This window comes from Typopeltis vanoorti, chromosome 18 (genome assembly GCF_054136105.1).
Source record: "Typopeltis vanoorti isolate ZY-2024b chromosome 18, IOZ_Tvanoo_1.0, whole genome shotgun sequence".
Taxonomy (NCBI): domain Eukaryota; kingdom Metazoa; phylum Arthropoda; class Arachnida; order Uropygi; family Thelyphonidae; genus Typopeltis; species Typopeltis vanoorti.
The window spans coordinates 104,168,082-104,183,546 of NC_143566.1; the positions used below are offsets into that span (position 1 = coordinate 104,168,082).

Below are 15,465 nucleotides of genomic sequence, written 5' to 3' on the forward strand. Positions count from 1 at the left end.
TGCATATCTTTATCATACACTTCATCAGGAGAAAAAGCAGTAATTTATATGAGTGAATTTGGCAATAAGCAAATACATAATATTTGAAAAAAGACTAACAATGGGAGGCGCACATTTTTATGTTGAGATGTAAAAATAATCATAATTTAAAATTATGAATATTTTTTACAAATTGTTTATGTTAGTATATTATTAATTTGGGTTTCATAACACATATACCGGCACTCACGATGTACCTGCTATTGATATCACTGTTGTCAAAATAAAATGTAAACCATTTGAAATTGATGTACTTACTAGAATCTGATAATTGCGTTACTTTCAATCCTGTTATTGTAATTTAAAATTATCAAGTGTTGTGTTTTGAAAAGACATTCTCGTTATGCTAACGGAGACAACATGTCAGCCATTATACTTAACCTTCCAAACGGCTAGGACGTCTATATACGTCCAACTAAATCTGGATATGTTTCAGCCCACCTGTTTAAAGAACCTGGATAAGAAGTGCAATTTGACCCTCATGTCCATTAGAAAGTGTGATAAACCCTCACACTGAAGAGAATGGTTAATCAGATTATCTCGCGTTCGTAGCTGCCTCTCAGTTGCCAATAACAAGAAACGCACTTCCTTGTTTCATGCTGGTCAACTGGATTTTAGTTATATAGGATAGACTAAAAATAGAGAAATTATTTATATTTTTGTTTTCTCTTTTTATTGTACAATACAATTTTAATGTCTGGACAAAATAAAGATCTTGTATAATTTGTTCACTTAAAAATATTTAAGTGAACAAAGCCTTACCTTGGAGAACCAATTTAATTTTTTATTTTTTTGCTCTAATTTTTTTCTAATTGCTTACTAGACAAAAGATTTTTCTTTGTTCTCGAAGAAATTAATTCATGATAATTATTTGAAATATTCTTTAAAAAAAAGAAAACTGGCTGCCGACGTTCCAGTTTATATTATTTTTATTTTTGTACAAAACTTTCGAAATCGAATAATACTTCACAGATTTCCTTTAGGACACGCTGGAGCAACTTTGCTTTATAGAGAAATTCTTTAATCATATTACTAAATTTTTTCTTCATGTTGTATAGTAACCTACTCTTCTTTGTACTTTCACTTTCTTGGTTTCCTTGTATAATTGGTCATTACAAAATGAAATTAACAATTATGATTTAAATTTATATTTTCTGCATAATTCAGATATTTTATTCTCCAATTTTTAAAGTAAGAGATAGATTTGCTTATTTTTATCATTCAAAATATGTATATCGAAATTTCATTTCCTTTCACAATAGAATTGAACTTTATTTCGCCTCTGATAGTTTAACCCCCCCCCCCCCCCGTGGCATTACTATCACACACCCGAAAACTGTTATGAAACATAGGTACAGTTTTTATTTAATTTGTTATTTTTCTCTAGTAATTGTTCCACATAACTTTAATTTTTCGATACTGAAACTATGTGGTGATTATTATAAATTAAATTATAAATCAGACAATATACATATTATTTATGTATATTGTCTGATATTGAGAAACCCTTTACTGGGGAAAGGTTACTGCATTACAATGGATAATTACTATATGTGTCCTCAACTCGCTGATTTGCTTTTACAGCATTGTACAGATAGTTATGCAAAAATACTGTAAATGCAAAAAGGCGAGCTATGCCTCCAGATCTGGCTTCAGGAAAGCTATCGAAGGGGGAAATCCGAGCTTATCAGCGAGGGAAAGTCTTTGCACTACGTTGGAAAGACAAAAAAGATGTTTTTCTGCTGTCTTCCCTGCACAATCCATCAACGGAATCCGTGGAGAAGCATGGTTTGAAGAAAGAAAAACCCATTGCTGTGTGTGCATACAACGACACTATGGATGGAGTCGACAGTGTGCAATCAGCAGCTATCATTCTACTCTGTAATGAGGAAACAGCATAAAAAATATTACAAAAAAGTGTTTGGACATGTATTAGATTTTGTTATTTGGAACAGTTTCCTCCTGCACAAGAAAAAATGTTTGTCTACCATAACATATCTAGAATACAGAATAGAAATTGCGAAAGCATTGCTGCATACATATGCGCCTTCTTCAGCAAGCAGAAAAACAGGAAATCCTGCCAGACATCTGAGGTTGAATGCTGCTAACTCCGACCATTTTCCCGAAAATCTACCACCAACAGCTAATAAAAAAAAACCTGCACGCAAATGTTATGTATGTAATAAAAAATATATCAGAAAGGAAACAAAAATCTGGTGCCCTGAGTGTAAAACTGCTTTGTGTGTTTACCCTTGCTTCACACTGTTCAAGAATTTTAAATTCTGAACAGCATGAAATAAAAAATGTTTGTTTTCAAGGCCATCAAAACAGTCCTTTTCAGGACTATAAATATTGATAGAGGGATACCTGAATGAACTGTTTCCTTTTCATCTTGAAGGCGAATTTTTAAGTTCTTTTTATGACACAGAATGATATTTTCGAAGGAATAAAATATAAGAGGAACTGGAAAGAGTATTCCAGATAAAGTATTTCACCAAAACAATAAAAAAAATGAAATAAAATCTACCTTATACACATATAAAATGATAAGCCTTTTTATGTCATGTTTTTCGAAATGTTTTGAAACTCAGGGGTTACCCTGAGTGTCGAGTTTTCAAAATTCGAGTCATCAGAATTCAGGGGCAGAACCCCCTTTCGAGTTATCACAATTGAAGGAGAACTGGCCTACCAGACCCGAACACGGGGGGTTGGGCATAGCCCCCCTAGTTAATAAATGAAATATATAAATAATAACGGGAACATTTTCACCTTGCCAACACTCAACATTGATGTGATATGGGTTCCAAATTTCTTGTTTCGGAGATATATATTACAAAGTTTTGTAATAAAAATTTCTGCTGCAATGAAGTTTGACATAATCAACAATATTATTACTACCTTATTTCTGTTTCTTGTGTGGGAGAAAAACGGTAAAATGTCACTCTTATAATTATATGAGATGTTATAATGGCAAAAATAGTAAGAAAAAAGTCATTTGCACTTTCTCTTCAAAACACAAAGAAAGAACATTGTAAATTCAGCCAGTGGAAAAGAAAATACTACATATTTTTCTTCTGTTATCTGATTTTTTTTCTTGTAGTACAAAGGAGAAATCACTGCATATAACATGGAGTCTGCATGAGGGAAGAAATCTGGAAATTGGTTACATTATAACGAATAGAGAAATCATGTCAGAAAACTTATTCACGTAAGATTCTAATCTCAGCAGACATAACATTTTCTTCTAGATTACATATCTAAAGTAACTGAACCTTTGCTACTATTTTACACTAAAATGAATGGGTATGTTCCCCAAGTGATTTACGTTTGTAACAGCTGTCTTGAGAACGATTTATGCAATAAATTATCTGAAAGATCTGCAGATTGATTAGGTCTATACCCCCCCCCCCAAAAAAAAGAAGATTATGAAACGCATATGCACCTTTTCTTTGAAAATAATTCAAATCCTCTTTTTCAAGATAATTGTATGATTTAATTTCTAATTTTTGATAATAAAAGTGAAACTGATCATTATAAATTAAGCAATTATTTTGGCATAAATAATGTATAAGCATGTAAATGAAATGTCAGTATTTCTGTTAGGATATAGGCAATCAACAATCGAAAAGGAAACAAGACATTCTTGACATATTCTGCACTACAGCCTGAGGGCACTTTAGTGTTCTCCCTTTTCTTCTTAATAGAACTGAGTAAGCCTCCAACTTTTCCTCCAGCTAAGAGGATATTACCAAGTATTTATAATATGTAGATTATTTCAGAAATAGCTTCCAGCAGCAGAAGTAATATTTAGATTTTTTTAAAGAAAAACAAACAAAAATAATACTACTGAACTTTCTTTTGTGTGGTATACATATAAACAATTTTGCATGGTGAAAATATAGCATATTGTTTCTAAAATTTCACATAATTTCAGTGGACAGCAGAACAGCTGGTTTTAGATTGCAAATAAATAGAACAGAATTAGAAGTTTCACGGTACAATCTGATTTCCGTATATCTTTTGTCAAAATGGTGAAATGAAGTAATTGATTTTGAATGATGTCTAGAAAAGCTTTCAAACCTGTATAGAAATTTAGAGTAGTTATGCAATTCAGTTCCAGGAGAGAATAAGGAGGGGGGGGGGAAGCATTAGAAAATCTTCAAAATGAGCAAAAATTTTGAATCATTCCGTATGTGATATTTTTCACATATTTTCAACATATCTACGAGGATATGCATTAGATATTATCGTAATATGAATAATACAAATAAATAAATAAATAAAAGATGAAGGCGAAGAATCACTGCTAAAATATCATTGGATATAAATTTTTGATACCAAAAAGACACAATCGGAAACCGAGTAATGCAATTTAGCATTTTAACATTTTTTTTTTATTTTGTCTTTATGAATAACAAAAAATCGTTTCTAAAACTGAAATGTGATGATCCATATAATGCTGTTTGGCTACAAACGAAAGCAAAAGGACATATTTCAATAAATATTATTTAAAAATATTAATATTTGACATATTTTCAAAGCAAACATTTGAAAATTCTGAAATTCGAAAAAAAAAGTATTCAATTATTATACGTAAAGTGAAAGAACAATCAGTGCAACTCTTCTGGTGCACTGATTTGTAGAATAAAATACACCAAATTTACTATCACTAAATAGATTCATTGCAAAAGCTGATCAGTGGTCATTTCAGGATTGATTTCTTTCGCATATGTGAAATTCGTCTCAATTTTTGGGAAGAGACACAATAAATCATTTTAGAGGCAAGAAAGGTCAAATAACTTAGGATAGTAAATGAAATTCTAAGCAACACAATAGACGTAAAGACAGGGGGACACAAAGGTCACTCAGCAACAGTTAATCCACTAATGGCTATAGAATAGCCGTAACGAGATTAACGGCGGAGGAAGGTTATGGCATGATAAAAGGTAGAATGCTGACGAAGTTTTGATCCATGAAAAAAGCTAGGGAGAGCTGACTACATCATCCACACCAGCCGGTTGGGAGGTTAACTTCTCCCTTGCCATTTATATGGAGTGCACATGCTCGCTGCAGAGTTTGATTGGTGATTGACAGCTAACAGACAGAGCACTCAGCATCGAATGCTCTGTTCTGTTATTATCGAAGTAATGAGGAAAACGAGAGAGAGCAAATGGAAGTTTAAGAATGCAGACCGGAAAAATTGTGTTGTTAGGAAATTTTTTAATTTCACATGACAGTCGGAAGAATATTAATAGAAGATTCCGAAAAGGAATCATAGAACTGTGAGTCTTTAAACTGGAGGAGTTGAGACTGTCAAGTATTTAGTAAATAAAAGCAGATATTGCAGTCAATGTTCTAACTAAATGTTCAAGAAATGCTGATTGGAAAGATACATCTGTCTTAAGGATGCAGGATCTATTTGTTATTTCTACTGGAAAAGGTGACGGAATTAGCTCAACTTAGATATGTTGTTTATGAAGAAGTAGAAGAAACTTTTTTCCTCTGGTACAGAAAATTGTGCAAAGAGGAAGAACTGCAAGGGGTAAGAATATTTATACGTCAGTGAGAAAAGAGGAATAATATTTTATGCTACATAAGAGAGATAAAAAAAAAAGGATCCATGGAAAAGAAGAAGAAAATTTTTATATTTTCGGAAAGGCCCTTATAAAGAAATTGACTTGATGAACAATTTTATTGTGAAAACAAAGTGTTTAGTCTGGTAGATGTGATTCAGTATATGTTAAACAATCCAATAATACGAGTCAGAGAATGGACGATTTTAATATTTTTGGATAAGAAAATCTCTGAAGTGTAGATTTATTTTACAAGGCCTTGGATCCAGTTATTTTTGTAGTTATTTTATTTAAAGTGTATATAATGTTTTAGTTTTATTAAATGCGTATATTTTTTATATTTGGTCTTGAGTTGGTGATTTTCCGGATTCTAAAAGGAATAGATAAAAGTGATTGCACCAATCGGAATTGAATCCTTGTGTAAATACTAAACACTCAGAGTAAAAATCTTCTTTATAGAGATAATCAAAACAGTAATGTGATGAGAACATCTGAGGTCTGCATGAACCAGACTTTTAATGAAAGATAACCAAATCTGATTTAGATCTTACTTTGTTTCTTATTGCACTTGTGTGGGTTTTTTTAACAGTTCAGATGACACTCTTTCAACGTGCTTGTGTAGAAGTTGTCAATATATATCATGTCAAAACATTACCAAAGCTTGGTATTCAGTTTCTGTTGCATGTACTGCTAGTCATGATTGTTTTCTTTTGTTCTCCATATTCTTAATGTGTTCTGGCATGCATCCCTCTCTCTTTTTTGGCCAGCCTGTCTGTTCCACACATTTAAGTGATCTTGTATATCTCTGCTGTCGAAACCATTCCATAAACAGGTTTGTTAAAAGCAGTGACAGTGGCAAGCCCATAGACAAGCCTTCTTTTTTGTTTGTAGGCTGTCTTAAATTTGAAGTGTAGTTGATAGAGTCAAATGCACAAAAACTTGCCATTGTACAAACTCTTGCATGTCCTGCCTCAAAATAGGATATACAAGATCTTCAGCAGCATGGAAAACAAATCAAGAATTAGAATACCTCAGTTTCATCCTGCCAAAAAAAAAAAAAAAATGGCTAGTTGACAAAATTCTAAAAGAGCCCCCGAGACCAGCAATTAACAAGAAAAACATGAATACAAAGGTGAAAAATAAGATAAAGGACATTGCATCAAATAAGGGATAACTCGCTTTCTTCCTGCTAAACAAGATTTCAGGTCTCCTTAGATCCCCACAAAACTGTATTGCTGACTACTTATAAGTAGTCAGCATGACAGCGATCACCTGCATGTGTGGAATCTGCTAAGTGGAATGGATAGACTGGCCAGGAGATAGATGCATGTCAGAACATAAGTATCAAAGACACGGAGAACAAAAGAACACATAAATCAAGACTAACAGTAATCAACAGAAACTGGAAACCAAGTACTTTGGAAATATAGTGACATGGTAATACACCGACAAGTTCTACATGAGAGTATTTACTCATTTGAAATGTTAAAGAAAACCCCATCAGTTCAATAAGAAAGAAGGTAATTCTATCTCAGATTTGGTCATCTTTCACTAAAATCCTGGTGCAAGCAGATCTCTGACATTCTCTTCGTTACAAACCATTTGGATTCAGCATAAAGTGCATGGTTTCTACTGCCATTGTTCAAATATTACATATTATGTTATTATTTTTTGCTTGTTGTCAAACTCAGTCATATAATTCATTATAAACTAATAATAAAATCAACAGATTAAATAAAAAGCAAACTTCTTTAAAATATTTTTTAAAATATGTTCAATATATTAGAGGACTACTTACATTTCCAACATATACAGATCTGGAATCTATTTCCATTCTTTCTTCATAAGATAATGATGTAGCTACAAATCAAAAAAATAAACCATTTCAATTTAATATCAGAGGTTAGATTTATTTTTTTTTCAAATGGAAGCTTTCTTCATGGAAAGTTCTGAATCTATAGTACACTGTACAGTAGCCTAAGGATCGAAGTTGGGAAACCTTTCTGGAGACAATGTTTTTATACCACCTCAGAACGCCATTAAAGATGATAGTCAACTCTCACTATAGCAAACTCCTGAAAAGTCCCAGCCAAAGCTGTAGGTAATAATGCTATGTTAAAAGAAATTCACTAGAGCAAACTATTTTTATGATTCCCTATGAGTTTGCTATAGTAAGGGTTGACTGTAGCATTTTTTTTTTAAACACACACTGGCTTCGACTTATAATTACTGAATTCCATTCTGACGATTCCATCATAAGTCAAAAATGTCATAAGTTGGAAATAACTATACAAACCATAAGGATATGCCAATAGTTACATGCTTGAATGATAAAAATGTGTAGGTCTGTCTTGTTATATTTTTTAAAATATTTTTACAACAAAATTTCTGTATACAGTCTTATATTGTAATAAAAAATAAAATATGAGTGTACAGTGCTTCTGTGCACTTACCAATAAAATATCCACATGGAAACATATGGAGCAAGAGTATTTCTTCAAATTTGATACTTTATTAATGGGGCAGTTCATCAGAAGAGACAGCAGAGGCTAGATAATCAAAAACAAATTCTTCAAATTCAGGAAATGAATTAAAGTGTTCTGAGGATGGTTTCCCAGATTGCATAACTTGTGAAAGGTCTAAGCTCATCCTTAGATGAGGTGTCAGCAGAAGTGGGATTCTTTAAAAATGTGTACATTACCAACTTAGTATATGTACAGGTTTCCTTTTATTCTACATAACTTTCTCTTGTACCAAGTAACTATAGCTTACACTGTCCCTGCCAACTTTTCCACTATAAAAATTTTTAAGAGAAACTGCTTACTCTTCTTTATTGCTCTTTTTTTATTCTCTTCATCTTCTGAAACATTCTCTATTATAGTTCTATAAGGTTGTGTTTGAGAGCTCTTCCATAGATTCCAACAACTGCTCTGCATCTTCACTGTCAACCTCGAACTCTTTAGTTAGCAAAACTACCTCATCACCAGCCTCTCTATTAAGGTTTTGTAAGATTCTGTGAATGTATGAAAACATATTTTCAGCAGTTTCTTCCAAATACCATTCATGCACTCTGCTGTCTGAATAGCAAGTTGTGTTTTCCAGTCCCTTGCAAAGATGCATCACATGCATCTGCAAGATATATTCCTTACAAAAGTCTGAGAGTTTTCTCATCCTCAATAGTAGCAATAGCCAGAGCAAAATTATTTCTTAAGCAATGTCTTGAAGACAGCAATAACACTCTGATCCATAGGATATAGGAGTGAGGTGGTATTTGGTGAGAATGTTAATTGAAGAATGATATCCTATACACAAGAGAATCTACAGTATAGATCCTATACACAAGAGATAGAAGAACCTATAGCACTATGTGCTATAGGTTCTTCTATAGCACTATGTGCTATAGAAGAACACACACGAGGTTTCTTCTACCTTGTGTGTGAAGAGGGTGAAGATGACGGATGGGAAATATTTTTTTTTTTTTTTGAAGATTAGAGATTATTCTATGGAAACACTTCATAAGAAAGGCTCTCCAGATAAGAGGTAGGTGGAATAAATAAGAAAGATGAGGTTTATGTTTACAGTTGAAGCAGTGGTCATAGAAGTATACAGAAAACACAAAGCTGAAACAGTGCATATGTGAGAGAAAGTAGTTGAAGCGAAATGGTGAGGGAGGGATCATCAATCAGCCAAGCTGCTCTGCTCTGGACAGTAAAGTATATTTTGGCTGCATTGCCCATCCTCAGATATGTAATCAATATTCTAAGGATTGGAAGATTTGGTATTTGTAGTTACCAAATGATCTTTACCAGATGCTTTATCTATTCAGATTTACCAGCTGAATGGTAAAGCATCTCAAGTGGATCTTTTATAACAGGCTAAGGAATCTAATGACGTGATGTGTTTATTCCAGGAGAGGTTGAAGGTATATGCCAGTTCAAGGAGAGAGCTGATTCTTGTGCTTTTGTACACAAAATGAGAGGGGGAAAGTTTCGGGGAAAATGTGCTGATACCCTTGATACTTCCGAACATGACTGTATATGGCATCAAGGTCTACTCATTACCCTTTGTAATTGGTAGCAAGCTTTCTCTCTGGTCATTCATGCATGAGTGAATAACTCAATTACTGCTAACCGTATCCACAGCTTTGCTTATGATAGCACACTTCATATATCCTACTGATTTGTTAAGTCATGCAGTGCTCAGACATCCAAAGCTTCAAGAATCATCTACAATTCAAAGTGTCTTAAACATTGGTCTCCATACTATCCTTCAATGAGTGATGATAACTTGGTCATCTTCATTGCTACTGAAATGCAGTCTTGCCTTTGTTTCTTATAAAAGGGATCATAGCTCATCTCTTTTGCAAAATTATATACATCATCAAATTTCTGATATGTACCCTCAGGACGTGTACAGAATATTGTGATAGTATTACATGAAAAAGTTACAGCATTACTAACTTCTAATCAACAATTTTCCTCCAAATTAACCTATTATCTGTCAACACTCTGACATTATCAGATCTTATATTTTTCTTCTAAGGCACTTTTTACTGTATCAATCCACCTGCATCTTGATCTTCCTCTGGGTCTTTTTCCTGCCAACCTAGTAAAGAACATTTGTTTTGATAATCTTTCCTCTTCCATTCTGTTTAAGTGACCATACCATCTGAGATTAGATCTGCTACACACACACAAACTGTTGACAAAAGTATTTGGACACCTAGCTGTGGTATAAAATGCATTTTAATTACATTTCTAGTACCAAGTGGGATCACTTTTGTCCTGAATGATAGCAACTACCATCCAATTTCTGATATGCTGAAACAAGAATATTATTCCATGCTAATGCTTGCTGCTGTGGTCTGAAGTGAATTTGGCATTCTGATTCATCCCAAAGATGTTCGATGATGAGGTTGAAGTCTGGACTCTGAGTTTTCCAGTCCAACACTTCATTGTTTTGTAGAAACCAGTCTCGGACACGCAGTGCAGTATGGCATGGGGCATTGTCATGCTGAAACATGCAAGGGTCAGTGCTGAAATACTTCCACAGCATCAGAAGCATAAATTTGTCCAGAAAGCCATCGGATGTCATGGTTCTGGGACATTCAAGAATGGACCAAGGCCAATCCAACTGAAACACCCCAATACCATTACCAAGCCTCCACCAAATTTGACAGTTGGAATATTGCAGTCCTATTGGAACTGTTCCCCAGGTAATCTCCAGATCCACACATGACCAAGTGAACATTTGGAAGCGTGATTTGTCACTCCATAGAATCCTTTTCCAATCATCTACAGTCCAGGAATGGTGCCGCAAACATTTGGTGGTGAGGGAGTGATGTGCGGTTTGTTTGCGGCAGCTCTGCTGTGGTAACTTAACGCAAGAAACTCTCAGCAGACAGTTATAGTGCTGACAGATGTCTCTGTGGCATTTTCCAAGTTGGCTGCAAAGTCCACCACTGACGACGTGTGATACTTGAACATTCCAAGACAGAGCTCGTTGATCTCAGTCAGCGAGAGTTAGTGGCCTCCCAGGAAACTTTCCTGCTGCGTAATACCATCAACTTTCCCTCTATGAAAGACATAAGCAATGGTGGATTTCTCTATACTAAGATGGGCAGCAATATCATGGACAGAAAGACCACTGATGTGACACCCAACTACCATCTTGTGTTTTAAGTCTGTCAGTTCAGCTGAACATGGCATCTTGATGTCTAGTACGGTGCAAAATATGCAGCACATCTCACCTTTTGTTACTAGACTTACGCAGCCACTCCCTGAATACCGGAATGTGGTAGGATCCAAAATTTGCATGACACATAAGGTGTCTAAATACTTTTTGTCAACATAGTGTGTTTGTGTTTATTTATTATTATTTTTAAATCTCTTACTTTTTGATCATTACAGTATCTGTTTTTACTTGGCTGTCAGTCATGAAACTATATGCGAGGACTGATTCCATTCTCCATATACCTTCATTGCTTTGTACTTCTTATTTCCAACTGTAATACACTGATTGTTCACAATACTTGAATTGAAATATCTAACTCAATCAGTCTTAAATAATTTTTTAACTGTCTATGTGTGACCTTAGTATAATGAATAACAGTTATCCCTTCATAAAAACAACTTACTCCTGCTTATAAAAACAGGCTGCAACCACATCAATTCATCCCCTCCTTTTCTTTTTTTTGGCTTGCTCAATGGGTTAGCTAGATCTCCAAGTATCTTGAGGATTGCAAGCCATCATCATTTAGATAATTCTAAATGATGGCAAGCCATTGTATGACTTGAAGCCAGAAGTCACAAGTAAAGGTAACATGTTAACTTAATGTTTCACAAAGTGTCATCTCAGCACTATGGATATAGTTTCCACTACTATATGGGATACAAACCACTGGCTTCCTTGCAATGACTGAGATGGTAGCTTGATGAGCTCTACAGTGGTTTGTGCTAAGCACAAACCACTGCAGAGCTCATCGAAACCAGTATATCATGAACATGAGATTTAGAGCCCTGACAAATAGGGTCCAGTTCCGTTCTTTGATAAATCCCATTTTAGTCCACAAATGGATTTTAGACAGTATTTGATCTGGACACAATGAGAAATGTTGTACCATTCTTTCAACATCAGAGAAAGGGACACTTATGGTATAGGCAGTGTTTTGTGTGGGGAAGAATGATGATTAATGGCCAGACTCCTCTTCACATTTTTTTTTTTATAAAGATATCATAAACCTACATGTAGCATTTTAGGGGTGCAATGACCAGATTTTATTTCTATGCATGCCACTGTCCATAGAGATCAAGTGGTGCAAGAGTATCTTGAAATTGAAGATATCCAACAACTGCTGTGGCCAGCTTGATCACTAGACTTAAATCTAACTGAACATGTATGGAACACCCTTGGGAATGCACATGCTGACAGCTATCATCTCAGTCACTTGGTGAGTTAAAGTCTGCTTCAGTGAAAAATGGGATTTGTTGCCACAGAATCTTATAGACACCATTATATTAAACATAGTCTATCACTCTTAGGTATATTTAGCATTTAAAGGAGGCTATATGATGTACTGATGTTATTATGTGATTATATTTTCAAGAATATTGTGCAATTTCTGTGACATGATCTTTTTAGTAATACTTTTGGTTTCTTGCCATCTCCCCATTTCATTGTTATTAAATTATTAAGTTGTACATTACCATACCAAATTCTGTCCCGTTTCATCACAAGCTGCATGAATTACACATTTCTGTTTTGTTAATTTGTTGACTAGTGCAGCATTTATTCTATGAGATTAAGCTGACATTTTCCACAGTTCATCCCTGTGCAATATTATACTATACTGATGTTTGTATACACGTTTACCATAATTGAGAATGTTCTTTTGGCCAATTTGTCTGCTTGTGGGATTACAATGAGAGGTCATTTCACAAAATTTATATGGATATATAGTAGAAAAGGGAGTGAGGAGTGATGTGGATGAGTAGAAATATTCTACTCATCCACATCTTCATTTATTTTGCATGGAGAGTAACAGATGAGTGGAATGCATTGCTGGAGGTGTAAATGTTTTTTGTTTTTTTTTTTGCTGGGAAGTACATGTTTTTCATATATCTGGGCTCTCTTTGCCACATGTTTGTCCATTTTGTGTTGGGTAGGTACACCGTCACAAAGTTATATGATACGTTAGTTGCAGCTTTTTCGGTAGAATTTTATTTGTAAAATCAGCATTAATGAAATGTCTTAATGATTCAGGAAATCTCAAATGCAATTCTGATTTCAAGTAACACACACACAAATTTTCCCTTTGTATTTAAAAATGTTTTACATAAATCATTTGGTTTCTGCACCCAATGACTGCATTATCAACACTTCTACCACTGATTTTAAAGAGTATGTTATAAAACCGTCAATTTGGTGGAGATATGTCGATGACGTGTTCATCATCTGGAAGGATACCATGGAAAACCTTCTCGTGTTTCTGAACAAAATCAACTCACTACACAATAAGATCAAATTCACCATAGAACTAGAGAAGAACAAAGAACTTCCTTTTCTTGACATCCTAGTGAGGAGAGAAGATAACAATATCCAACTGTCCATTTACAAGAAACCCACAGATATAGGTAGATATCTACATTATTCGTCCAACCATCATAGATCACAAAAACACAGCATCATTCACATGCTCCGTAATAGACCCTTAAGGTCTATTTCAAAACTTTTATTAAAAGAAGCAGATGTACAGAGAGAACTGTCACTAATAGCTAACACTATCTCTTAATGGATACCCTTCTAACATTTTAAACAAATGGCTATTTAAAGACAACCACCACCAACGTGTCACGGTGTCCCAATATGTGTCCACAGCTGTCATTCCATATATTAATTCAGTTTCCACAAAATTGGCGAGAATGTTAAAAGCTCATAACATCAGAGTGGTTTTTAAACCAACTACCATGATCAGCCAAATCTTAAGATCACCCAAAGATGAGGTACCGTTCTTCAAATGTCCTAGAGTATATGAAATTCCATGCACGTGTGGCCTTTCTTACATTGGTCAGACTTCTAGAAGTTTTGAAATAAGACAGAAGGAACATGTGGGGGATGTCAATCATAGTAGAATCATCACATCTGGTTTAGCTCATCATTTCTCAACATCAAATCACGTTATAGATTGGAAAAACAGTTCTATGCCTTACATCGAGAATGACTACAGACACAGAACTTTAAAAGAAGCAGCTGTGGAACTACGCACAGGCAATAATTTAAATAGAAATCAAGGTATTATTCTTAAAGACATATGGAAAAATCTCATCTCTCTCAGTTCAACAGAACTACAATATGCAAAAAACTACACAACACGTGGTCATGTACCAGATTCTGACTGAAGCATTCGAACACATGCACGCCATCAAACATGAATGATCAAATGTAACGGCCTAACAGTTACTAAAGTGTATGTTTTAAATGTAACTTAATGCATTTGTTTTCACACCAGTTCAGCCTTGAAAATGCTAGACAGTGGCTAGTGAAACTTGTTGGCTCTTTGTATATTTTATCATTTATCTTCTGGTCTTTTAATAATAAAAGTTCTTTATTTTAATACATCAGACCAAATAAGTACAATTTAAATCATTAAAATACTGAAATGGACTGACAAAAGATCAGTAACTACAGTATGTTGATGATTTACAGGGATCATTGTTGTGTGTTACTAGAAGGCCAGTAAGAACAGGGAAAGGCCAATGACTACAAAAACCAGATGTGTTCAGCTAAAATGCAGCTAAGAAAAGTGTTAATCACTCAGACCAGACAGCATGCTATTATTCTACTCTCAAAAAGACCATCAAATGATATAAAAAATTGCAATGAAATTACTCTTGTATGAATTATTCACAAAAAATTCAGCTCCAAAGGAAATCTTTCCATTCTACAATTCAAGAAGCTAATCATGAAATAATTTTTAAATACATGGGAGACTATACTTAGAGAGGTGAAAAGGTCCAAAATTCATCAAATGAGAAAAACGGAAGGGTCAGTCATATAGTGTGAGTAAGTGCTGCAGAGAATGATACAGAAAGTTTTCAGAGATCGATGGAAAAAATTGGCAGAATGGAAATCCATGAAGGTAAAAAACATACCTTATCAACTGTGATAGGTAGCCTCCCATGTGTTTAATTGTGTTTTAATCTCCTTCATAGATATAAATACTTTACTACTTGTAAAATAATGTAATAGTGTTTATAAATAAATTTTTTTCTGTGCATAAAGAAAATACTGAATATTTTTAAAGAAATTATGTATACATGACTATGTAAAAAAAAAAAATTAGAGTCGTCAGTAC

The 15,465-nt window shown here is 34.2% G+C and overlaps 1 protein-coding gene across 2 annotated transcripts in view; it reads right to left on the bottom strand.

Annotated features, from left to right (window-relative positions):
- LOC150097015 (polyadenylate-binding protein 2-B-like) overlaps positions 1-15,465 on the bottom strand; it is a 181,142-nt gene that overhangs the window by 133,635 nt on the left and 32,042 nt on the right. For both annotated transcript variants that reach the window (XM_090408459.1, XM_090408460.1), the window contains exon 3: positions 7,411-7,472. In XM_090408459.1, the coding sequence (XP_090264585.1) occupies positions 7,411-7,472 (62 nt within the window). The remainder of the gene's footprint in view (positions 1-7,410; positions 7,473-15,465) is intronic.